This window comes from Athene noctua, chromosome 9 (genome assembly GCF_965140245.1).
Source record: "Athene noctua chromosome 9, bAthNoc1.hap1.1, whole genome shotgun sequence".
Lineage (NCBI taxonomy): Eukaryota > Metazoa > Chordata > Aves > Strigiformes > Strigidae > Athene > Athene noctua.
In genome coordinates this window covers 24,857,518-24,882,031 of record NC_134045.1, presented here as the reverse complement: position 1 = coordinate 24,882,031, position 24,514 = coordinate 24,857,518, and the positions used below count along the sequence as shown (strand labels likewise).

The window sequence follows — 24,514 nt, the reverse complement described above, 5'->3', positions numbered from 1 at the left end:
GTGGGATGCCGTGCCGTGTCCTGCTGCCAGCTCCCCCAAGCAGGGGGGAATCGTTCCTGCAAGCCCCCAGTACCGCTCCGGCATGGGGCCGGAGCCTTCCCCCTTCCCACCGCTGAATGGCTCATCCCGCCTTTGTCTGGAGGGCTTATTACCGGCAAAATAGAGGCTCTTTTCCCTCGGCCTTCCCGGTGGGCAAATTAGACGCTTTGGCAATTTTCGAGGAGGATGACGGGGACGCGAGGAAGGCTCTCATCGCCCACTGGAGGACCCCAGCACCAGGCAGGGTGCTGGCACTCTGCGGCAAGGGTGTGGGGTGGGGAGCGAGGGGTTCCCCATGTCCCCTCCAAAGCTGTTGAGGCACCGCCGGGAGCAGCCGTGGCAATCCTGTGGGGTTTGGGGAACGTTTAATTGCCCGCCCTGTGGATTGAGGGAGGTTTGGGGGCCTCCGAGCATCCCCCGCAGAGCTGGGAGGGTGCTGGCACCCAGACATCCTACCACCCGTTGCTGCTGGCGGCTGTGGGTGCTGTGGGCACCCTGTCCCACACCCCAGGGGGGGGGTTGTCCCCGGAGAGGGGTGAAACCCTGGGGCTGCGCCCGCTGCACCTGCAGCCGGGTCCCCGTTGGGAGGCAGCGTGCACCCACTGACATTTGCCAAGCGTAAAAATTCAATTAATTCCAGCAGGCAGATTAAATATAAGTGAATTTTAATAATTTGCTCGAAAGGCTGAGGATTACTGTAGGCGAAAAGGGAAGATGCTGCGTGTGTGGGGGCACCGTCCAGCCTTCCCGACACCGGCACATGGGATCGCTGGCGCTAATCACCCTAAATCCCGGCGTGGAAAGGGGGATCTGCACCCCTCGGTGCCAAATGATGCCACACACGATCCCCCCCTGACCTGGATTTTGATTGATCTTCCCCAGTAATGAATGTGCCGGATCCATCCCACTGGTGCTGGCCCCGTGTTGTGCCCGTCCGCGGCACAGTCCGGCTCCACGGGCATCACTGCTGCTTCAAGCCCTCCTCGCTGGTGCCTATTTCTTGGGGGGCTTCATGGGAAGGGTGAGACCCATCGGGGCGGTGGTGGGACCTTGGGGACCCCGTGGGACGTTGCAAGGGGACCTGGGGCTCCCGGGTGAGGAGCACGCCAAGGTCTTGCCAAGATCTCCGCAGCATCTTGTAACTAAAACACCGGTGACGTGGGGCACCGATCGGTAGCAGATGGCGCCGGTATTAGGAAAATGAAAATACAGGCAGTAAATTCGCTGTTTGCCAGCGTTAATTTCTTATCCCAAGGTAAAACCTTCCCTCTGGCCTGTGCTGGGCCATCTGCACGGCCATAAACCACGGCACTGCCGTGCGCACGGGGGGACCCCGGGAGTGCGGGGGGGACCCCTCATCCCGCCCGGACCCCCGGCTTTGCCGGCGGCGCAGTGGGATTGATGGAGATTGCCCGTGACCTTTGCTAGGACACGAGGTATTACCATTAATACTTCTGTATTTCCGGAGTTCACGCCATGCATAAATCTCATATCAAGCCGGGTGGGCAGAGTAATCTGCCAGGCGGCATTATTAATACTCGTTATTAATACCCGTTATTAATACCCGTCGCCCCTGGATCCCTTCGTTAGCTGCCTGCAGAGGGGGCCAGGGGTGGGGGCTGTGCTGTCTAACGCCCCCCTCCACCTTTTTGGGGTGCAGCTGGGAAATCCCCGGTGCCAACTGAGTCAGCGGCTGCTTTCCCCCAGCGGTGGGGGGACCCCTTGGGCACCCACCCCCGTGATGGGGGGCAGCTTTAGGCTGGGGATCCCCTTGGCTCTGCGGGAGGGGGACTGCAGCACCTCAAAGGCAGCGGAGTGACGAGAGGCAGCCCCTCGCCTCGCCCTGGCACCTCCTAACTCTGCCCCATAGCCCCCAGCTCAGGTGGGTCGTGGCCCCCCCAGCCCTGCCTGCAGCCCCCTGCCCTGCCCCTGCCTCCCCCCTGCCCCGCCAGGACCTGCCCCATGCAAGATCCAGCCTGCGTGAAACTCTAATCTCCAATTTTATTCGCTCAGCTCCAGCCGATTTGCATAATCCACATAATCACCCCGGTTTTAATTGCCCACAACTCTGCAGAAAGATCATGTGGTTAAGTGGTAAATCATAATTAGATAAATAATTGGCTTGGCCGCAGCAAGCTGCTTTGTTATACCTGCCATCTGCTGGGCAAGGGCTTCTCGCACCGAGAACAATGCGCCGCTGACGGCAAAGCCTGCGCTGCCCGCGGCACGGCTGCACCGAGCTGCTGGCACGGGCACGGGCACGGGTACAGGCACGGGAGGGCAGCCTGCCTGCGCCGGGCATTGCCCGGTCCTGGCTTGTGCAATGCCCCAGTAGCGCCGTGCGAGGGTTGGCAGCGCCGTGCAACGCCTGGCCGCGACCCACGCGGTGCCCAACGGCACCCGTGCAAGGCGCCCGGCGATGCCCTGCGGCGCTGTGGGGTGCCCAGCGGCACCGGGCACTGCCTGGTGGTGCCCTGCGGTGCCCAGCAGGGCTACGTAATGCTCAGCAGCACCAAATAATGCCCAGCAGTGCCACGTAATGCCCAGCAGCACCAAATAACACCTGGCAGCACCCAGCCCCGTCCCACACAATGCTCAACAGCACTGTTCAATGCCTGGCAGCGCCGTGCTGTGCCCAGCAGTGCCACGTAATGCCCAGCAGCACCAAATAACACCTGGCAGTGCCCAGCCCTGTCCCACACGATGCCCAGTGGCACTGTTCAATGCCTGGTGGCACTGTGTGGTGCCCAGCAGTGCCACGTAACGCCCAGCAGCACCAAATAACGCCCAGCAGTGCCATGTCATGCCCAGCAGCACCAAATAACGCCTGGCAGCATCCAGCCCTGTCCCACACGAGTCCCAGTGGCACTGTTCAATACCAGGCATGCAGTGCCCAGCAGGGCCATGTAATGCCCAACGGCACCAAATAACGCCTGGCAGCACCGTGCAGTGCCCAGCCCCGTCCCACACGATGCCCAGCAGCACTGTTCGATGCCTGGTTGGCACCGTGCAGTGCCCAGGAGCACCATACAATGCCCAGCAGCACCACGTAATGCCAAGCAGCCCCGGGCAGTGCCCAGCAGGGCTGCCTGATGCCTGGCACCCACCCGCATGCTCCACGCAGCCATTCAGCCCCTCATGCTAAGGGCAGGGGTGGGGGCTGTACCCCCACTTCTGCCAAAGCCCAGGGAGCCCCTCGAGAGGCGGCCTGGCACCCGGATCCAGGCATTGGGTGCCAAAAGGAGCCACCGTCCAACCTGGATGCTACCGGGGGGGGAGCTCAGGGGCCAGCAGCATCCCTTGGGCACAGGCACTTTATTTTCAGAGCCCCCAGTTCACTCTGCCAGGGCAAAAACAGGGAAGAAAGTTGCTTTGAAGTGTATGTTTCCCCAGCCTGATTTCCTACGGGCATAAAAAGCACCCAGGGCTGGTTAGGCTGGGCACGGGAAGGCAAGAAAGGGAGAAAAATAATCCCGCATCACGCCGGCCCTGGCCCCTCCCTGGCGCTGCGCCCTCCAAACGAGCTCTTATTAGTTTGCTTGTTGTCGTTTGCCAGATCAATGGTCCATGGAGGAGTGATCGATGGAGACCCAGCCGGCTAATAGTGCCGCGTGCTTGGATGCTCGGTGCCGTGCGGGGCTCCCCCGGGAGCCCCAAATCCCATCCCTCACCGGCAAGGACCACCTCAATCCCGGGGACCCATCCGGACCCCTTCAAGGGTGCTGGGGGGCCGCTGGCCAACATGGGAGATGCTCCTGAGATGGGTCCTGGGCTCTCCCCTGAGGAGGTTAAAACTGGGCAGGGGCTGCGCCTGCACCTCTCCATCCTTGGGGACACTTGGGGACACTGAGCCTGGCCACCTCCCTCCGTTTTGGCTGTGTGCTGGGCAGTGGCGAGGGAAAGTGCAGACTCCGAGCGATCAATTAATTAATTAATGGAGCGTGGCGTAGGTGCGGTGTGTTGTAACGGAGCGGGGGGTGTGTGTGCGCGTGTAAAATGTGTTGGTGGCTCTGCGGGACATCACTGGGAGAGGAGGTGGTCCCCGCTGCCTGTCCCCTGCCTGTCCCCTGCCTGCTGGCTCTCGAGGGGTGACGGGGTGCGTGGCGGGGGGGTGCATGGTGGGGGGACGATGGGCACATGCTGCCCCTGGCTGCCTGCCCTCCCTCCTGCCCGCACAGGCAGCCGCCAGGGCCCTGCCTGCTGCATTCAAGCAGCGTGGGGAGTGTGTGAGGAGGGGTGGCAGGGAGGGGGGGGGTGGGGGGGTGACAATGCGAGGCCATTAGCATTGAAAATCCATGTAAAGCAGCTGTTCCCGCTCGGAGCGTGCAGCTGGATGCGGCTCCGGAGCGGGAGCCGAGGAGCTGAGAGAGGGAGGAAAAGCTTGAGGGGGGAACCTCACGCCACGGAACATCCCCCCAAATTCCTCGGGGAACCAGCTAGGGCCAGCGTGGAGGAGCCGAGGTGCTGCGGTGGGTGCGGATCCGTCCCGGGGGAGGATGCAGGATGCTCATCTCTCCCTGCTCCCTCGGCCTCCCGCCGCGCTGGGTTTTTTTCCGCTCCATTTGCCAGGGGCTGGAGCTGCTGCCTGATCGTATTTGGTAATAAATTATTAGTTCCAGTGCTTGGGAGCCCGGGAGCTCAAAATAGCTGCTTTTAAAGCGGGCGGCTGGTGCAGGTTGAGTTCAATGGCAATCTGCTCTGAAGGGCACTCCATGCTCATTAGGGGCCTTTCAAGGTGCTGGGGGGGGGCTGAAACCAAGGTGCTAAACCTGCCTGCGCCACATTTCCCGGCAGCTGCCTGCAGCGGGGACGGGGAGGGCAGCCAACAGCAATACCGAGCTCCCTCCTCGAGCCCACGCGACTCCAGGAAGGATCCTGGGATTTTTGGGGTGCTGGGAGCCCATCCCTGCCCCAACGCTGCCCGCTCCTGCCTGCCCGCGGCGGCTGCCGGCGTGTTTATTTGTCTCCAGTCCCACCAGGCAGCCAGACTGGTTCTGCTCTCGCTGCCGGAGGAGGCACCCGCTGCCAAAAAACCCGCCAGCGTCATCAGGAGCAGATGGAGAGAAGATGGCACAGACCCAGCTCCCAGCTCCCAGCCCTGCGCCAGGGATGCGGGGGGCCAGGGGGGGTTGGTGGGGGGGCCAGGGGGCAGGGACACCCTCCCCGGGAGTCAGGGGCTTGGGGTCCTGCCCCGATTTGCCAACCCTGCAGCTGGTGGCATGTGTGGCACCGCGGGAAGGGGTGCCAGGATGTGGGGTGGCACAGGGAAGGGTGAGGGGGACGCAGCGATGGCCCTGCTGTCCCCCCCCCCCGCCTCCTCCTCCTCCTCCTCCTCCTCCTGCCGGGCAGGGACCTGCCTGCTCCCACGGGCAGGCAGCCAGCAGGCACCGGGAATGCCAGACACTCCCCGCGCCGCTGTGCCTGGGCACATGCCGCCGGAGGGACGGGGACAGGGTGGCACCTGGCCTTGTCCCCTGTCCCCAACCTCCCCCGTGGCCTCAGCAGGGCATCCTGCAGCCCCCTTGCCTTGACGGGGGTGTACAGGCAGCTGCCTGCTTGCAGGGGTGAAGGCAGCAAGCGGTGCCTGAGGGCAGGTATGTCAGGGAGTGGCAGCCCCTCTCCCTGCACCCCCACAGGGCTGGGGGCAGCAGGGGGGCAGCCTGCCCCATTTCGGGGTTCAGCTCCACACCCCACTGAGGCAACCGCTGGCGTGACCCCGGGCTGCTGCCGGGGCACTGATCTTGACCTGTTTTTCCGCACGGAGCTGCCTGCCGGGAAAAGCAAAGCAGCCAGGGAGGGGCAGGAGGAGGGCGAGAGCCCCGGGGTGGGGGGGGAGGCCCCACCTCACAGGGAGACGCCAGCACCCGTAGAGGTGAGTGGCACCCACGCCATGCCGGTGCCGGGGTGCCGGAGGGACGGGGAGGGGGGGACACAGCTTGGTCCCCCAGCCCCCCACCGCAGCGTGCCTCAGTTTCCCCAGCGGGCAGTTCTCCCGTGGAGCAGCTCCAGGGACGCCCGGACAGACGGACGCCACCTCCGTCAGGGCAAAGCGGGTGAGCCCAAGCTCAGGCCCCAGCCAGGGCGGAGGCGCCGATTTTATCACCGGGCAGGAGCGGCAAAACTGGTTTGAAGCCCAACTGGGGCAGCGGCACGGCTCAGGGTGAGCGAGCCAGCCCCGGGGTGGGGAACGCGAGCTCCCCGCGCGCTTCCCGGCGAGCTGTGGCCTTGGAGCTGCCCCACGCTCGCCTGGCAAATCCCTGTTGGGATCATGAGTTGGTTGGGAGGCGTTTGGGGCTGCGGAGATCAGCTGAGCATCACACGGGTGATGCTCCGCCGCCAGCCCCCGTGCCCCGGCAAGCGAGAGCAGCTAATCCCCACAGCCTGGTTAGCAAACGGTCCCCAGCCTCGGAGTAGGGCTGGCAAGGGAGGGGGGGGATTCTGGGGGTTAATAGCTGGGGAGAAGCTGGGGAGCACACGGAAGTACCCAGGGGGGAGTCAGGGCTGTGTTTGGAGGGTGCAGGGCTGTGCCAGGGGGATGCCAGGCAGTGCCGGGGGGATGCAGGGTTGTGCCTGGGGGATGTGGGGCAGTGCGCAGGGGTTCAGGGCTGTATTTGGGGGTGCAGGGTTGTGCCCAGAGGATGTGGGGCAGTGCCTGGGGGGTGCCAGGCAGTGCCTGGGGGGTTCAGGGCTGTGCCCGAGGGTGTGGGGCTGTGTCTGAGGGGTGTGGGGCAGTACCTGGGGGTGCAGGACTGTATTTGGGGGGTGCAGGGCTGTGCCGAGGGGGTGCCAGGCAGTGGCTGGGGGGGGATGCATGGCTGTTCCCCGGGTGATGTGGGGCAGTGCCCGGGGGATGTGGGGCAGCACCTGGGGGTCACGGAGCTGTCCCCAGAGGGTGCAGACCAGTGCCCAGGGGATGCCAGGCTGTGCCCAGGGTGTTGCAGCCCCCCGCGACGGTGCATGGGTGCATGGTGCTGCAGGTCCCACTCTCCCAGGGGAGGTGGGGGGCACCCAGGCACCCCCCTGGGGATCTGCGGGCACCCGGTACAAAGCCCGGGGGTGCCCGGGCCAGGCTGGCGCAGCGGGTTGGCTTCCCAGCTGTTCTGGTAATGAATTTACATGAGCCGAGCGTGTCGACAAGGCGGCAGTCAATGGCTGAGAGCACCGGAGTTAATAAATGCTTGTATAATGAGGGCAGAGGGGAGCGCGCGCCGCCGCGCAGGCCGCCTCTCCTGGGGCCGGGGGGCAAAGATTAATCAACGCTGAGTGGCACTCGTGGCCCCCCCATCCCAGCTCCCACAGCGCCCGCGCTCTGCCCGGCCACGCTCTGCCGTGGGATGCTGCGGGGTATCCAGTGCCTCGAGCTACCTCCAGCTCTGCTGGGATTTGGGGGGGCTGCCCCTTGGCCCCCCCCCCCCCCCCCCACACACACACACTGCCTGCCTACCCACCTGGGAGCGGGGCTAATTTTAGGCTGGTGTTAATGAAGCTGCTCGTTTGGAAATCTATTTTAAGGGCCCTGACATCAGCAGTTGCTGTTTTGGGAGGTGGAAAGCCCTGGAGCGGCTGTGACAGCTGGGGGGGGGCATGGGGTGGGCTGTACCCTCCCACTCAGCAGCACCCGAACCCCCACCCTTAGGGGCCACTGTGTTTTTGGGGTGCAATGACGGGGAGTTGGGGCTGCCACGGTGAGGATTTGAAGATGCCATGGTTGAGATTTTAGGTATGAAGTGAGGGGGGGGGGGCTGGGGGTATGGAATGGGGGATTTGAGGGTGCGGTGGTGGCGATGTGAAGGTGCAATGGTGGCGATTTGGGGGTGCAGTGCTGGGGACTGGGGGATGCAATATTGAGGATTTGAGGGTGCAGTGGTGAAGGCCTGGGGGTGCAGCAGGGAGGAGTCGAAGATACAATGGTGGGGATTTGGGGGTGCAGTGCTGGGGGACCCAGGGGTGCGACACTGGGGATCTGAGGGGGCAGCAGCAGGGACTTGGGGGTGCAGTGCTGGGGGACCCAGGGGTGCGACACTGGGGATCTGAGGGGGCAGCAGCAGGGATTTGGGGGTGCAGTGGTGGCAATTAGGGCTGTGGCAGTGGTGCTTTGGCTTTTGGCAGCACCCTGCGAACCAGGGGGGTGCCCCCCTCCCCACCACCTTCATCAGGACTCGGAGGTCCCTGTGTCCCCCTGAAACACCCTCCCCCTTCCCGTGGGGCTCCACTGACCCCCCCCACACCGTTACTGGGGAGCAGCCCAGCCGTGAATGCCGGCAGCAGTTGGTGGCCCCCACTTCACCCTGTTTCCCACAGGCGAGCAGCTGGGGGGCACTCACTTTGTTAGAGAGTGTGCCACCCCATAAGCGTGTGGGGCTGGTGCCCGCCTGCTCGCTTCCCCCCCCCCCCCCAGCCCCATTGCATGAACTCGGGGCGCATTTCAGGAGTGGCCAACTAAAGGGAAGGTTTTACTTGCTGTTCCCTCTCCTCGGGGAGGATTTGGGGATCCGCTCTCCCATCCCCGGGGGGGTCTAACACGAGCTGCTCTTGTTCGCAGGCATGAGCCATGAGCCGAAGTCGCCGTCCCTAGGAATGCTCTCCACCGCCACCCGCACCACCGCCACCGTCAGCCCCCTCACCCCCTCGCCGCTCAACGGCTCCATCGTCCCCAATGGCAGCCCGGCAGCCAGCAGCACTTTGTCCGTCCAGGCAGCACCTTCCTCCAGCTTCGCCGCTGCTCTCCGCAAGCTCGCCAAGCAAGCCGAGGAGCCCAGAGGTAGGGGATGATGAGGAGGATGGGGACAAGGACCAGGGGGGACACGCTGAGCCTCAGTGCCTTTCCCCACCACCGTCACCCGGGAGCTGGCGTTTCCTCGCCATTTCCCAAGCTAATGTCTTTCCCCGGCGTCATGTCTCGAGGGGGCAGTTTAAAAATTCAATTCAGCAGAGTAATCCAAACGCCACATCACTCCTGTACCCTGGGGGAAAACCTGGGAGAGCACGGTGTGGGGGGAACCTGCCCCTCCCTGTCCCCCCAGCCCCACTCCCTCCCACCACACTTCACCAAAATGCTGTTGTATTCTGGAGGCTCCTCAGCTCTGTTCCTTCCCCAGCCAAACTGGCTAAACAGAAAATTTGGGCACCCCTGAGATGTCCCCGTCCCTTGTCACCCCGCCATGGCCCGACTGGCATGTCCTCCCTCACACCCCCTGTCTCTGCTGGGGTGTGGGGTGCAGCTCACGATGGGGGGTGGGGTGTGAGCTGCTGCCGCAGTGCTGGACCACCCCAAAATCCCTGTCACCACAGGGAATGTGTCCAGAATCACCAGGGCTGTCCCACACACGCACAGGGACACGGCCTGTCCCCAGGCTGTGAAGCATTTCACCAGGAGACTGCGGGCAACATCAATTTACAACAAAACGGTATTTATCCCTGGTGTTTCCACTGGTGGGTGCTCCCCATTGGGTTGTTGCCCACCGCTTGGGCACTTTGGTTTCTGGGGAGGACACATGACCCTTTGCAAGATGGGGTTTTTTTGCAAGGCCCTGTTTGCTGGGTCTTTTTGGAAGACCCTTCTTGCCAGACCCTTTTTGGAAGATCTTCTTCGGAAGATCCTTTTTGGAAGATCCTTTTTGCAAAGCCCTTCTTGCCAGACCCTTTTTACAAGACCCTTTTTGGAAGATCCTTTTTGCAAGGCTCTTTTTGCAAGATCCCTTTTGCAAGGCCCTTCTTGAAAGACCCTTTTTTGCAAGGCCCTTGTTGGAAAATCTTTTTTGGAAGATCCTTTTTGCAAGACCCCTTTTTACAAGGCTCTTTTTGGAAGACCCTTTTTTGCAAGTGCCATCTGCAAGACCCTCTTCATACCCCCCCTTTCAGCCACAAAATGCCCCAGCATGATCGTGACCCGAAGCCTCTGGCTTTGGCTGCTCCCGAGGAGCCACGTGGGGACTCTGCGTCCCTGTGACACCGAGGGCACCACGTCTCAGCAATGCTTCAGCCTCGCTGGGATCTCCTGGTTCTCCTCATCTGCCTCCTCCAGAGCCCATCTGCCTCCTTCAGGGCAGTCGGTTGGGTTTGGGGGATTATTTTGCCTTTTCTTCCCCCCACACCCCATGGCTCGTGCCCCCACCGTGCTGCTCAGCCCATCCGAAGGGATGTCAGCAGGTTTTGGCATGGATTTTGTGGTGCTGGACAGAAGCAGCCGTGTTCCCTTTGGATTTCCCCTTAACGACTGCATAGTTTGCAAAGAAAAAAAACCCCGTCCTCACCCATCTGGGTGCTCAAAGTGGCTCATCCCAGAGGATTTCAGCAGGCGTGGGTTTGGGTGTGTCAGAAAGGGGGTATCTCTCCACGCTGTCGTTTTTAGCCCTGAGAAATGAATTGCTTTGCCCACCAGATCCTCACCCCACGTTCCCTCCCACATCGGGACATGCTCCGCTGTGGCAGACGCAGCCCATGGGGTGACCGTGGGGTGATTCGCTGCCTTTTTTACCGCCTTTATGGGCTGTAGGGCTGTCCTGCTCCCCCGCAGCATCCCCAGCTGCAGGGCCTCATCCCGACCGACTCCAGCTCAGCAAAGCCCCGAGAAGCCGCCGAAGCCATCGCCTGGCCGGGGGCTCCAGCCTCCCGTCCTACCCCGGGCTGTCTGCGGGGTGGGTTTGATTCCCTCCCCTCTTCCTTTCTTTTTTTTCCGCCCCCTCCTCCTTCAGGGTCTCAGCTGTTAATTACATTTGCCTGTCAGCCTGGGCTGCTAATCTGCTATCGCAGAGCGGAAAGCAGGAGGTCAGAAAACAAAGGTGACACCATCACACTGTGCCTCTTGTCATCTCCAATCCAGATTAGTTTCATTGACTAACTCCTGGCTGAATACCACCAGTTAATTATAACGATCACAAACCCTCCCGTTTAAAGCCACACAGCGAGAATTAAGGTTCTGAAGTAAGACTTTAGCTTCATTAATTGCCGGGCTCATTGTGATGGTATTGATTGTTAACGCTATCGCGTGGTGAGTAATGGCTTCCCAGCTCAGAGGGGATTAGGCTGCTAATTGTTGTTGGCCTTGCGCTGACAAGATAGACTTCAGTGGGTGTCAAATCCGTATCGGCGGCCTCCTTTGTCGCGGGCAGCCTTTCTCTTTCCCCGAGTCTTGCCGCTCTTGAAATGAAAGCGATTCGGAGCGACTCGGGAATATTTAATAAGGCAGGACGGCCGGCAGCGGGCTGCTCCGCTTGGCCTCCGCTCCGCCGAGCATCCTTCCCGCTGCCTGGGGATGCTCCCGCTTCCCTTCCCTGTGCCTTTCGGAGGGGGATGGAGATGAGTTGCGGCTCGTGGGGTGTGGAGCGTGGAGCTGGCTTGCACGCTCAGGGCAGCCGGCTTGTGGGCTTACAGGGCAAGGAGACACCTCGTACGCCCAGGAGAGCTGGCTGGCGTGCTGAGGAACTGACTTGCATGCTCAGAGGAACCGGCTTGCACGCTTGCAGGGCAAGAAGCCGGCTTGCACGCTTACCAGAGCCGGCTTGCATGCTTGAAGGGCAAGGAGACACCTTGGGCTCTCAGGGCAACCAGCTTGCACACTTGCAGGGCAAGGAGCTGGCTTGCACACTCAGGGGAGCTGTCTTGCACGCTTGGAGGGGACAAGGCCCCTCCCGGTACCAGGCTCAGCGCTGAAATGGGGGGAGCATCATCTCCTCTTGGCTGACATCCTGCAGTGACCACGAGCCACCCCTCCTCGGCGGCCAGTAGCCAGTCCCGGCCGGCACGTCAGAAACCTTCCCGTTGGTGCAGACTCCGGGCTGGTGGGAGCAGGGTTTTGGGGGGTAGGAGCCCCCCCAAGCTGCCTGGCCTTGTTGTAGGAGCAGGCGATGTGCCGCGGAGCAGACACCGGGCACCGTGTGCCCTAGTTAATGTTGGATTTGTATTTCTGCTCCAGCTCTGCTTTTCTACCCACATCGCACTCTCCGCTTTAATTCCATTTTTGTTGTTCCCTTGGAAATATCGCCAGCGTCCCCGGGGTGGGTATAATTTAAAACACAGACGTATTATGCAAATAAAGCCAAAGCCTTGCCCAAGGGTTACGGGGAATCGCTCCTTCATCCCAGCCTCTCCGAGTGCCCTGGCTCGTGCGCGGCGACTTTTGCAGCCGGATTAAGGCGTCCGCGGGTTGGGCTGGAGAAGATGTGGCTGCCCGGGGTTGGCATCGCAGTGCTGGCGCTCGTGCCAAGAGGAGCAGCACGGGCAGGGCTCGCTGCGCCCGTGAAGGGCTGTACAGGAGGCTGGGGGGGGTGTTGGAAGTCCTGTTAGATGGGAGCAAGAAGGTGCCTGTCCCAGTGTGTGGGGAGAAGCCTTTTAGCAATGGAAAGAACCTCCCTTGGGACAGGGCTCACTGGGACACCCCGGGATGGGAGCGTGGGGGTCCAGCCTGGGCGGCTGGAGGGATGCTGACCCCCCTGCCTGCATCCCCGTGCCCCATCCCTGGTCCCTGCAGTGGGGCATCCCACCGGGGGATGGCTTCAGCTTGGTCAGAGGGTGGTTTTACCTGGTGAACAGCTGCCTTTTTCCCCGCCTAACTTGAATTTTTAATTCAATTTCAGGGTCTTCGATAAGCAGCGAGTCGTCCCCGGTCTCCTCGCCAGCCACCAACCACAGCTCCCCCGCCAGCACGCCCAAGCGTGGCCCCATGGGTCCCATCATCGTGCCCCCGGGGGGGCACAGCGTGCCCAGCACGCCGCCCGTCGTCACCATCGCCCCCACGAAGACGGTCAACGGGGTCTGGAGGAGCGAGGGCAGACAGGTATGGCTGGATTCGGGGGGTGTCTGAGCCCCCCCCGGCAAAGATGGAGGGTGTGGGATGCCATGCACGGCACTGAGGGACCACAGGGCTGCCCCCCACCCCGCCCCATTTTGTCCCTTCTCCTCCCTGCCATGTCCCTGGGCTGCTATCCGGAGAGGAGCGTGAGGAAGAGTCAGGGTGGGGTGGGAGGGGGGGAGAGCGGCTAATTAAGAAGCATCGTTAGTGGTTCTCCTCTCCTCCGCATGCTACAAGCAGATTCCCGGGGGGATTATGCCACTTGGAAAGACTAATTAAACCACAAAGCGGAGAGGCGATGGGAGGGGATGAGAAACGCCAAGGGCGGGGTGCGGGGGGGAGCAAAATAAATTGAACCCGTGATCCCCAGGTGCTCGGAGGAGTGCGTGGGGTGTCCGGGTGCTCCCCACCCCGTGTCCCCCCCGTGTCACCTCCTCCCCAGTGACCCCCGCAGCACGGGGGTTAACCGAGCGTGGGTTATTGTCTGGCAGAGCCGCGCTCGCAGCGTGACGCCCCGAGACGGGGAGGTAATTAGAGCAGAGCCTGGCACGCACAATAAGCCTTAATGCAGGCGGCGGAGGCGGTGGAGGGGAGCGGGGGGGGGACGCCCTTTGTGCTGGCCGTGGTGACCTTGGGACCGTCCCCAACGGCCGGGGACCCGCGACCTGCCTCGGAGTGTCTGAGGACTGGGACTGGATGGGGAGGAGATGAACGTGGAGGGGGGGATGCTGGGGGCTGCTGCCATCCTCCTCCTGTAGCTGCTGAACTGGGGGAGATTCAGTGAAAAATAATAATTTTTAAACCCAACCTTGCCTTGCTGGAGGTCACGCCACCGAATTGTCAGACCCCAAGGGGTCCCTTGTCACCCCAGGGAGTCCCCTCCCTTTGCCAGGGGGTCCCTCCCCAGCCAGCATAGGTGCCAGGAGGGACTGACCTTCATCCCGGGGTTGGGAAGCTGATGGAGGAGGGCTGAGGCCTCGTGGTGGGGTGGGGGTGCTGATGCCGGCCTGTCGGGCGGCTGGGGGGATGCTGGGCTGACCCCCGGTTTATGGCCGCTCTCCAAGGGCTGCTGGATTCCCACCGGCCGTGTCTGTATCCTCCCGGATGATTAATAGCTCTGGAGAACAAAGCGGCCCATAAGTCTCCAGGCAGGTAACGTGTGTCCTGCCGTCAGCACTGCCCCAGCTTCAGCACCCCCTCTCCTGCCAGTGCCCACCCTCCCCAGCATAGCCCCCCCAAACCCTCACCCCCTCCAGTCCCCCCTCCGACAGCCTGGATGCAGGAGGATGCTTCTGCGGATGCATCATCCCCCGGGTACCAGCGCCAGCCAGGGACCCCACGGACACTCTGGGGACCCACCGGGGGGGTGAGGAGACAGCAGGGACCCCCGCTCTGTCCCTTGTGGAGTCCCTGACATCCCCTAACACCCAGCTCGGCCTTTCTGCCTCTTTGCCTTCCAGCAAGAAGCGGGGTCACGAGGCAGCAGCAGCAGCGGCGGCCGCGAGCGCCTCATCTCAGAGCCCCCCCTCACGCAGGAGAAAGCGGGGGGCCCCACCGTCCCCTCCCACCTCCTGGGTACACCCTACTCCTTCGGGCTCCCCCCCAGCTCTGTGGTCCAGGATTCCCGCTTCCCACCTCTCAAGTGAGTTTGGGCGGCGATGGATGGGGCGGGGAGGGGGGGACCTGTGAGCTCCGGTCCCACTGAGCATCCCAGGGTGGGGAGGTGACATCTCCGGCGAGGGGACAGAGTGGGATGGGGACAATTTTCTCCCTTCTCCCCCAGCCTGCAGCGGCCGGTCCACCACGTGGTGCCTCCCAGCGCCGTCACCGAGGATTACCTGCGCAGCTTTCGGCCCTACCACACCGCCGAGGACCTCCGCATGTCCTCCCTGCCGCCCCTCGGCCTGGACCCGGCCGCCGCCGCCGCGTACTACCACCCCAGCTACCTGACCCATCACCCCTTCCCGCACCCCGCCTTCAGGTGGGCATCGCTGGGCCTGGGGGGGGGGGTGCCTGGGGGGTGCTGATGACTAGAGGATGAGCTTTAGAGGGGGCTGGGGAGGTGGGAGCTTGATCCGGGGAGGATAACCGAGCTGCGCAGAGGGTGTTTTGGGGCTCCCCAAACCCCTCTCCCAGCAGAAAGCAGCCCCCATCCAGCCTGGGATGTGTGTTGGGGGCTGGGGGGGGCATTGTGGGGGTTTTTTTCCCCCTCCTTGAGCATCCCTCTCTCCCCAGGATGGACGAGTCGTACTGCCTGTCAGCGCTGCGGTCGCCCTTCTACCCGCTGCCAGCGCCGGGCTCGCTGCCACCCCTGCACCCCTCGGCCATGCACCTGCACCTCTCGGGGGTCCGGTACCCCCCCGAGCTCTCGCACTCCTCCCTCTCCGCCCTGCAGTCCGAGCGCATCTCCAGCCTCGCCGCCGAGAGGTACGGGGAGGGGGACGATGGTGGCGGGTGGGTACAGGCATCTTGAGGGGATTGTTTGGAGGTTGGTGGGTTTTTTCTTTTTTTTTTGGCTTTTCTTTGCAGGCTGCAAATGGATGAAGAGCTGCGGCAGAGGGAGCGGGAGCGCGAGCGGGAGCGAGAGAAGGAACGGGAGCGAGAAGCCGACCGGGAGCGGGAGAAGGAGCGAGAACGGGAGCGGGAACGTGAGAAAGAGCTGGAGCGGGAGCGGGAGAAGGAGCGAGAACGGGAGCTGGAGAGGCAGCGGGAGCGTGCCCGGGAGAAGGAGCTCAGCATGGTGAAAGCCATGGAGGGGCCCTTCCTCCCCGTGGCCGAGCTGCACGGGCTGCGGGGGCACCCGGCCGAGGAGCGGGGCAAACCCGTGGAGCCGCTGGCGCCCGGCAGAGCAGGTAACGTCCCCACGGGTGATGCTGCGGGGGGGCCACCGCCTTCGGGCACAGCTTGCCACAGTCCCCTTTCCCCTCCAGATGGCAAAGCCGAGGGGGTCGGAGGCTGCGGGAGGCAGCTTGGGGTGGAGCTGGGCTCTCTCGGCTGCCAGCTCGCTTGCCAAAAGCCCAGCTGCCGCGGCTCTCGAGGAGGCGGCGCGGTGCCTGTGCCATCTGACTGGGCCCGGGGCGGCAACGCGCCCGGTGCCGTGGCACGCCTGGCAGCTGGGCTGGCAGCAAGCGGGCAGCTCCTCCATGCCGCGCAGGCAGGGGAGCTCCGGGTGCCTCCTGCCTGCAGGCACGCCCCTGCGGCAGGGGGGACACCCTTTGCACCCCAAAACCCCCTGATAGCTAACGATGGTCGCGGGTATCCCCCCGGCTTTCCACGCCCTGACTCTCCGGCACTCCTTTTCCAACTCAGAGAAACTCAAGGACTCGGTGCTGCCGACGCCAAAGCCCATCCAGCACCCACTGCACCAGCCACCGGCCTCCCACCACCCCGTGCCCAGCCTCATCCCCAACCACAACGTGTTCCCGCTGCCGGGCAGCAGCGCGGCCACGGCGCTGCTCATCCACCGCACCAACGAGGAGGAGAAGTGGCTGGCCCGGCAGCGCCGGCTGCGCCAGGAGAAGGAAGATCGGCAGTCCCAAGTCTCAGAGTTTCGACAACAAGTCCTAGAACAGCACCTCGACATGGGGCGCACCCCGAGCCAGCCCGAGCCTGAGCATCGCCCCGAGCACCCCAGGTAGGGACGTGCTGCCAGTCCCGTTCCGGTGACAGAGCTTCCTCCTAAAACCTCATGGCGTTTTCCCACACCGCAGCTGTAATATTGATCAGATTTTCCCCTATTGCACCCCCCTTAGCTGGCTCTGGCCCCCCCCGTTAGGTAGCCAACATCCCATACCCGTGCCCCTCGCTCCTTGCACGTCCCCGTGAGCAGAAGCGGCCGCGCTCGGCCGGCGCCAGCAGGTCCCCGTCAGGCGGTGCCAGCCAGGCCGGCTGTGCTGGCAGTGCCGGGCGATGCTGGTGCCCGACATCTGCGCGGCGGCAGGCGACGAGCCCGGGAGGTGGCCGAGGGCCAGCGGCGAGTGGCCAGGTGCTGCCCAGGCACCCGGCACCGCTAATTGCAGCTCCCCGCCGTGCAGTGGACCCGGGCGGTGGGATGCTCCGTTTTGGGAGGGAGAGGGGCCGCGGGGCGCCCGCCCCGAATGCGGGTGGTTTGGGGAGGCAGAGGAGCGTGTCCGCACCCCCTGATTGACAGGGGCTCGCTCACCCCCAGCTCTGAGCGCTTAAGCAGTGCGGGCTCATCCAGCCGGCTCTGCCGCCAGCTCCCTTTGTTATTTTTGGGTATCCAGAGGATTAGCGCAGCTCATCGAGGATAATAAAGAGCGGATCGTGCGGGGCGGCACAAAGGCTAGTGCCCGCCGCAGGCTCCCTTCCCCATCCGCTCCTCCCACCCCAAACTGGAGCGAGCAAGGTCACCCCGAAACACCTGCAGCTGGAGCTGGGGGTGGGGGGAATACCCCATCATCTCCATCCTCAGCCTCGTCCGCGTTCTCATCTCGAGGCAGAGGGATGGATCCCTGGCGGGGCAGGCGACGCGGTGACACGGTGCCGGGGCGGCGGATGGCGGCGCCGAGCTGAACTCGCCGCTCCGCGCGCGAAGGTCCGGGGCGCTGGAGCGGAAAAGCGTTAAATGCACAGCTTGGGTGCATGAAATATTTATCCCGCTAACGGGCTGGCTCCGTCCCCGGCTGGCGGAGGAGGGTTGTACCGCGGCGCTGCCCTCGCTGCAGGGCTGTGCCAGGACCCGGTGGCTCTCTTGTCCCCATGGTGGGCAGCCGGGGAGGGGGGTGTCAAGTCTGGGGTTCCCTGCCCAGCGCCCCGAGGATGTAGCTGCATCCCTGCTCAACCCCCCTGCGAGCAGCACTAACTCTCCCCCCTCACCCCTCGGGGTGGTGGCACAGGAGGGGACGAGTGTGTCAGCCCCATGTGCACAAACCCCTCTGGGCAGCCCTAACTGGTGTGTTTCTCCCCCAAAAGCAGCCCTGGTGCGTGTCTGTCCGGCGGCAGTGCCCCCGCCCTCACCTCTCTGGTCCTCTCCTCTCCCCACAGGTCGGGATCGAGCCGCCACGAGCCGAGCAGCCGGGAGCCGGGGCAGCACTTCGGCGGGCCCCCACCGCTCATCTCCCCCAAACCCCAGCACCACCCCGTTGCCACATCCCTCTGGAACCCCGTCTCGCTGATGGAGAGCCCTCCCGAGCCCCCCCGGCGCCTCCCCGAGCCCCACGCCCTCCACAGCCACCCAGCCCCCTTCGAGCCCAGCCGTCAGGGCATCCCGCTGGTGAAGGTCGAGAGGGTTTTCTGCCCCGAGAAGCTGGAGGAGGGGACGAGGAAGAGGGATGCTCTGGAGAAATACCCCCCAGGACGCGAGCCCGGTGCCCCGGAACACGGGGGCTTCACCCACACCCCCTTCCTAGCCGAGCTGGAGAAATCCACGCAGAGCATCCTGAGCCAGCAAAGACCCCCGGCCGCCCCCTTTGCCGAGGTCACCAAGCCCAGCTCGCCCTACCGCCCCCCCCCGCCCCGCGCCCAGGACCCCATGTACATCTACGACGAGTTCGTGCAGCAGCACCGCAGGCTGGTCAGCAAACTCGACCTGGAGGAGCGCCGGCGGCGGGAGGCCCGTGAGAAAGGTCAGATGCTGGGGACCCCCTCCCCATCTTCCCCCTCCACCCCCCCCAAACCCAGCACCCGGCGGTGGTGGGGGCAGCCGGTGGCTCTCCCGGGAGTGCAAACGCTGCGGCGAGCTGAGCGGCTCGGTAAATCCTCCGCTCTAGACATGCCCAATTAATAAATGATGAACTGAGGCTAATAAGCGGGTTTTAAATATTAATGGCACTGTGCGAGCGGGGATAAGAACAGCGGTGAGGAGATGGAGCGCTGCGGGGAGGCGGGGGGGGGGATGACAGGCGTTGCTGTACCCCTTCAGCAGGGATGGGGGGGCGCTCAGCCACAGCCTCCCCCCCAAGCTGTGCCCCATTAACCCGCCTGTTGAGCCCCCGTCCCAAAGTGATGCTGAAAGCGAGGGGGGGGACATGGGCAAAGGACCCACGCTGGACCCCCACCACTCCCCCCGCAGCATCCCAGCAGCGCCCCTGTCCCAAGCCGGGTCCCAGCAGGTTTCCCAGCGTGTCCCCGCGGGGTTCCCCGTGGTTGCCCCCAGTCTCACACCAGCCCCTCCCCATCCCCAGGTTATTACTACGACCTGGACGACTCCTGCGACGACAGCGACGAGGAGGAGGTGCGGGCCCATCTCCGCTGCGTGGCCGAGCAGCCCCCGCTGAAGCTGGACACGTCCTCCGAGGTACAGCTGCCTCTCGCTGTCCCCTGTGTCCCCCCTGTCCCCCGGGGGAGCAGCCCCCCCTCGGGCACCAGCTCCCACTGCTGCGGTGCAGCCACCATCCCCAGCTGGCCGCAGAGGCATGAGGGGGTCAGGGATGAGGATGGGGACGGGGACCGGTCTGGGGGTGACCCTGCTCTGCTCTCCCCCCTCGGCGCCCCAGAAGCTGGAGTTCCTGCAGCTCTTCGGCCTCACCACGCAGCAGCAGAAGGAGGAATTGCTGAGCCAGAAGCGACGCAAACGCCGGCGGATGCTGCGGGAGAGGAGCCCCTCGCCGCCGACGGTGCAGAACAAGCGCCGCACGCCCTCCCCGCGCCTCCCGCTCTCCACCCGCTACAGCCCCGACGAGATGAACAACAGCCCCAACTTCGAGGAGAAAAAACGCTTCCTCACCATCTTCAACCTCACGCACATCAGCGCTGAGAAGAGGAAAGGTAACAGCCATGCCCCGCGCATGCCTGGGGCCGGCCCCGGCTCGGCTCGGGGTCCCCGCTCCCCGGTTTGGGGGCGTGCTGTGGCAGGGGGGGGTCCCGCCTGGGGCCGTGAGCTTGCTCTGCTGAGCAGAGGCTACACTAAACCTCAGCTTCCCATGCCGCAGACAAGGAGAAGCTGGTGGAGATGCTCCAGGCCATGAAGCAGAAGACCACACCGGCCGCCGTGGTGGTGAAGAGCTCCCCGCGGGACAGCCCCAGCGGCCCCGCCGCCGGTAAGCACCCCCGGTCCTTCCCGGGCTCTCGGCCGGTCGGGAGCATCCCCCTGCCCGGTGGGATGGTGGTGGGGTGGAACACGTTGCCCCACTGGCAGCTGACCCTGCTCTTCCTCTGCCCGAAGAGCCCCTGGTGCCGCCGCTGCTGCTGGATCCAGATAAACCCGTGGGCATCGCTGTCTCCGTGCCGGAGGCGCAGAAGACGGCGGAACCCAGCAGGTTGGACCAGCTGAGAGCCCAGGAGCTACCCAGGGCTAAGGAATCGGCTGCCGCGCCGGCGGAGAAGCCTCGGTTGAGCGACGGGCATCCCGGGAAGAAGGCACTGAGCATCCTCAGCTACGTCAGGGGTCCCCTCCCCAAGGACATCCCGGTGCCGCTGTCCCACAGCATGAACGGCAAGAGCAAGCCCTGGGAGCCCTTCATCGCCGAGGAGTTCGCCCATCAGTTCCACGAGTCGGTGCTGCAATCCACCCAGAAAGCGTTGCAGAAGCACAAAGGTAACGGTGGGGATGGGGGGGAGCAGGGTGGGGAACACCCAGGGTAGGATCTCTGGGGGGTGGGAGACCCCCTCGTACCCGTCCCCCCAACCCCTCTGGGGTTTGGCACCGCTGAGGGCACAAAAATCCACTGGCAACCTCGTTGCTGGAGCATCCCAGGAGCTCATTGATGAAGATAAATTTAAGGCACTGGGATAATAACGGCTCCATTCCCCCCAGACTCATTTATTTCAGTGAGTGAGGAAAATTAAGTTACTCCAGTGCACGGGGAGGTGGAGGAAGATGGGGGGGCGATGAAAACCCGTAGAAGAAAAAGAAAAAAAACCCAGGGCGGGAGGAAATTAATACTTTGAGGGGAGCATCTTTCTCAGGGAGGGCAGTGGTGGGGTGGGGGGCGGGCAGGGGGCTGACGTTGGGTGCCCGCAGGGGGGACGGCGGCGCTGACGGCGGAGCAGAACCACAAGCTCGATGCCTCCATCCACTACAACATCCCCGAGCTGCAGGCGTCCAGCCGCCTGGGCGCCCCCCCCCACAACGGCACGGCCGAGGGGCCGCTGCCCCACCGGGCGCTGCCCCCGCTGCCCCACGACTCGGCCTCCGAGGAAGAGGAGGAGGACGAGGAGGAAGAGGAGGAAGAGTACCCCAGGCCCAAGTGGCAAGGGATCGAGGCAATTTTTGAAGCTTACCAGGAACATATAGAAGGTAGGGGATTTGGGGGGGGGGGCAGGAAGGTAGGGAGGGTAAAACTTGTGCCTCAGTTTCCCCAAGTGAAACTACCCCACGCCTCAACCAGGCACTTCTGGCTCCCACTGGGATGGGATGGGACGGGATGGGATGGGATGAGGAGGAGCTCAAGGCTCTCCAGCACAGCAGGAGTGGCACAAAAGCAACAGGTGCTGGTGAAAATTGATGTATACGTGAAAAATTCATGTATTCACGGCTGCCTGGCGCCCTCCCCGCGGGACCTGGAGGCCCCCCACGGGCGGTGCAGGGGCTGGGGATGCTATGGGATGCTGGAGGCCGTCGCTGCTGACTGGCAGCCTCCTCGGGCACGGTCCTGCGCCGTGCCCGGAGCTGGAGGTGCCGGTGCTCACCCCCGTCTCCTTTGGGCCTTGCAGAACAAAACCTGGAGCGCCAAGTGCTGCAGACCCAGTGCCGGCGGCTGGAGGCCCAGCACTACAGCCTGAGCCTGACGGCAGAGCAGCTTTCGCACAGCATGGCGGTGAGTGGGGCTGGGGCTCCCCGGCGCCTGGGCACCCAACCTCCTGGGTACTGTCTCCTGGGGACCCCACTTCTCTGAGGCACCCAACCTCCTGGACACCCAACCTCCACAAGGCACCCAATCTCCATGAGGCACCCAACCTCCTGGGCACCCCACTTCCACGAGGCACCCAACCTCCTGGGCACCCAATCTTCTGGCCACCCCACTTCTGTGATGCACCCAACCTCATGGGCACCCAATCTTCTGGGTACTGTCTCCTGGGGACCCCACTTCTGTGAGGCACCCAACCTCATGGGCACCCAACCTCCACAAGGCACCCAATCTCCGTGAGGCACCCAACCTCCTGGGCACCCCACTTCTATGAGGGCACCCAGTCTCCTGGGTGTCCAACCTCCTGGCCACCCAATCTTCTGGTCACCCAACCTCTTGGCCACCCCCCTTCCTTGAGGAACCCAACCTCCCCCAGACACCCAGTCCTCCCATAACACACCCATGAACCTCCAGTGCCCCGTCCCCCTGCCGTGGCCCCCTCCCAGCCCCCCGACATCCCCTCACGGGTCCCCGAGGAGAGCCCAGCCCCCTGCACCACCGGCCCAGAGGCCGCCCGCTGCCCACCCTGACCGTGTCTTCTCCCCTTGGCTGCCCGCAGGAATTGAGGACCCAGAAGCAGAAGATGGTCTCGGAGCGTGAGCGCCTGCAAGCCGAGCTGGATCACCTGCGGAAGTGCCTTGCCTTGCCTGCAATGCAGTGGTCTAGGGGTTATTTCAAGGGGTATCCCAGGTGACGCTCCTTGGGCTAGGCCGAACATATAGTCTAGAAATAATAATCTATTTTATTACCTTGAATATTTAATATTTTTCACTGGGAGGTTTGAAGCTAAAAAAATAAAATGAAAAAAAAAAAAAATAAAATGGAAAAAAAAAAAATTAAATAAATAAACGGAGAATGTGCCATGCATGAAGCAAAGGAGCACGGGAGCCGGGAGCCCACCCGACGGCGAGCAGACCCCAGCCCGTCCCGGCCCCTCCCGCGCCGCCGGCCCTCTGCAAGCAACCGCCAGCCCGGCTCGGGCTCTCCTCCCGGGGGGACAGGGCGCTGCGAGCCCCCCCCTCCACCCACCCACACTTTATAGCGCTCATTTTTTTTGTTGTTTTTTGTTTTTGTTTTTTAAATTACAATTAATGATTCCACCAACAACACTAAGGCCGGAGGAGCCCCCGCGGGGCCCGGTGCGGGACGGCTGGCCAGCAGCCACTGAGCCTCCGCCCCCCCCCCAAATCCCCGCCATCCCCGGCACAGCACCGGGAGCCTCCCCCCCTACCCCGGGGCTTTCCACTGGAAATGCACTTCGCTATAAAACAATAAAGTCAATAAACTGGTTGAAGGTACCTTTTTGTTCCTGTTTGGCGGGGAAGGGGCACAGACACGCGCCGGCAGTGGGCCCCGGCAGGTTTATCTTGTCCGAGCCAGTTACCCCGGGTTTGCGATTTAAAAGTCAAAAAAAAAAAAAAAAAAAAAGGTGCTTCAGCCTTGTACTGTGTATATATATTAAAAAAAAAAAAGTTTTGTATGTTTTTATTACTTTAATTATTGTTATAAAAAGCTTGCCTTTTTTTTTAATATGTTTCTGCTTTTTTTTTTCTTTTTTTTTTTTTTTTCCTCCCCCTCCCTCCCCTATTCTCCCTCCCCCTTTTTATTTTCTTTCATTTTTGGCAAAAGGATGAACTTGCTTTTAGTGTTTGTACTGCTGCTGGTCAGGACAGAAAAGATATTGAAATGTGTTTTAAAAGCATTTAAAACAGGGAAAAATCAATCCCCATTTCCAGCGGGGCAGGTGCTGTCCCACCACCAATCCCTTGGGAAACCAGAGCTGAGCCTTTCCACCACCCTCGGTCTCCAGGTTTTGGTTTTTATTTTTTTTGGTTTTGGTTTTTTTTTTACCCTTTTTCTTTGGTTTCTGGGTCTTTTTCTGGTCCAGTGGGACAGTTGTGGGTGTCACCGTGCCGGGTGGTTTCTCAGCCTCACGTGGGCTCCATCTGCCAAACTTAAAAATCCAAAGCGATTGCGCCAAGAGGGCTGGAGGGTTTGGGGATGGGTGGCACCGGGGTGTCCTTGTTCCCCCTCAAAATACCAGACAATCAGAGCGGCCCGAAGGCAGTTGGGGCAGGCGTTTGCCCACGGGGTCCACAGCTTGGTGGCACCATGGGGACAAGCCAGGTCGAGCTCTTGCTGCCCGTACCTCATACCCGCCGGCGGGCAGGACCTGCCTGTGGGCTGGGGTGGCAGGTTCAGGCTCAGCACCACACGGTGCTTTTTTTTGTTTTGTTTTTTTTGTTTTGTTTTTTTTTTTTTAAGCCACTTTCTAATCACCGCATGCCCCCCAACTCCCCGGGGAGGCTTCTTTTTAAATTAAATTATTTATTAATTTTTTTAAAATTCACCACGAGACAAGCTCACGTCTACAGGAAAAGGTGACCTCTGCTTTCTGCTTTAAATTCCCTTGTTGCACTTGCAAAGAAAGCATTAACCCCCCCCCCTCACCACCCCCCCCCGCTTCCCCAGCTCCCTGGTCTCCCATTGGTTTCACCAAAAAAAAAAAACCAAAAAAACCTGCTCAAGATTAAAAAGCAAAATGCCCTTGTGACAGAAATTAGTTTAATCTTTTTTAAATCCCCAATTGCATCGCCAGCCTCTGGCCTAGCCGCTGCCAACTCTGGGCTTCACAATGAATTTTAACACGGCAAAATTCACTCGCTGCTCCACTCGCTTCTTCCCTTGGCGGGTGCTGGGGGGGGGGGGGGGAACAAGCCAGGGATGGAAAATCATCAGCAATTTATCCCCCGTCACCGCAGTGCTGCGATGAGGCCCTGGGCAGGAGCCTGGCTGGGATGCAGCCCCGCTTGGTGGCAGCTCCTGGACTGACTTTCCCCCCCTCACCAGCCCGTAATCACATTTTTTGGACCAATTT

At 62.6% G+C, this 24,514-nt stretch overlaps 1 protein-coding gene across 2 annotated transcripts in view; it reads left to right on the top strand.

The window, feature by feature from the left end:
* Positions 1-23,164, top strand: part of GSE1 (Gse1 coiled-coil protein) — a 101,791-nt gene extending 78,627 nt beyond the window's left edge. The window contains exons 3-17 of one of the 2 annotated variants that reach the window (XM_074913200.1): positions 8,582-8,800; positions 12,615-12,814; positions 14,290-14,471; positions 14,613-14,810; positions 15,065-15,256; positions 15,359-15,681; positions 16,139-16,463; positions 17,834-18,414; positions 18,973-19,085; positions 19,285-19,555; positions 19,705-19,827; positions 19,953-20,324; positions 20,751-21,026; positions 21,443-21,546; positions 22,196-23,164. In XM_074913200.1, the coding sequence (XP_074769301.1) occupies positions 8,582-8,800; positions 12,615-12,814; positions 14,290-14,471; positions 14,613-14,810; positions 15,065-15,256; positions 15,359-15,681; positions 16,139-16,463; positions 17,834-18,414; positions 18,973-19,085; positions 19,285-19,555; positions 19,705-19,827; positions 19,953-20,324; positions 20,751-21,026; positions 21,443-21,546; positions 22,196-22,330 (3,614 nt within the window). In that variant the 3' untranslated portion in view covers positions 22,331-23,164. The remainder of the gene's footprint in view (positions 1-8,581; positions 8,801-12,614; positions 12,815-14,289; positions 14,472-14,612; positions 14,811-15,064; positions 15,257-15,358; positions 15,682-16,138; positions 16,464-17,833; positions 18,415-18,972; positions 19,086-19,284; positions 19,556-19,704; positions 19,828-19,952; positions 20,325-20,750; positions 21,027-21,442; positions 21,547-22,195) is intronic. The other variant, XM_074913201.1, reaches the window with a different exon arrangement.
* Positions 23,165-24,514: the final 1,350 nt, after the last annotated feature.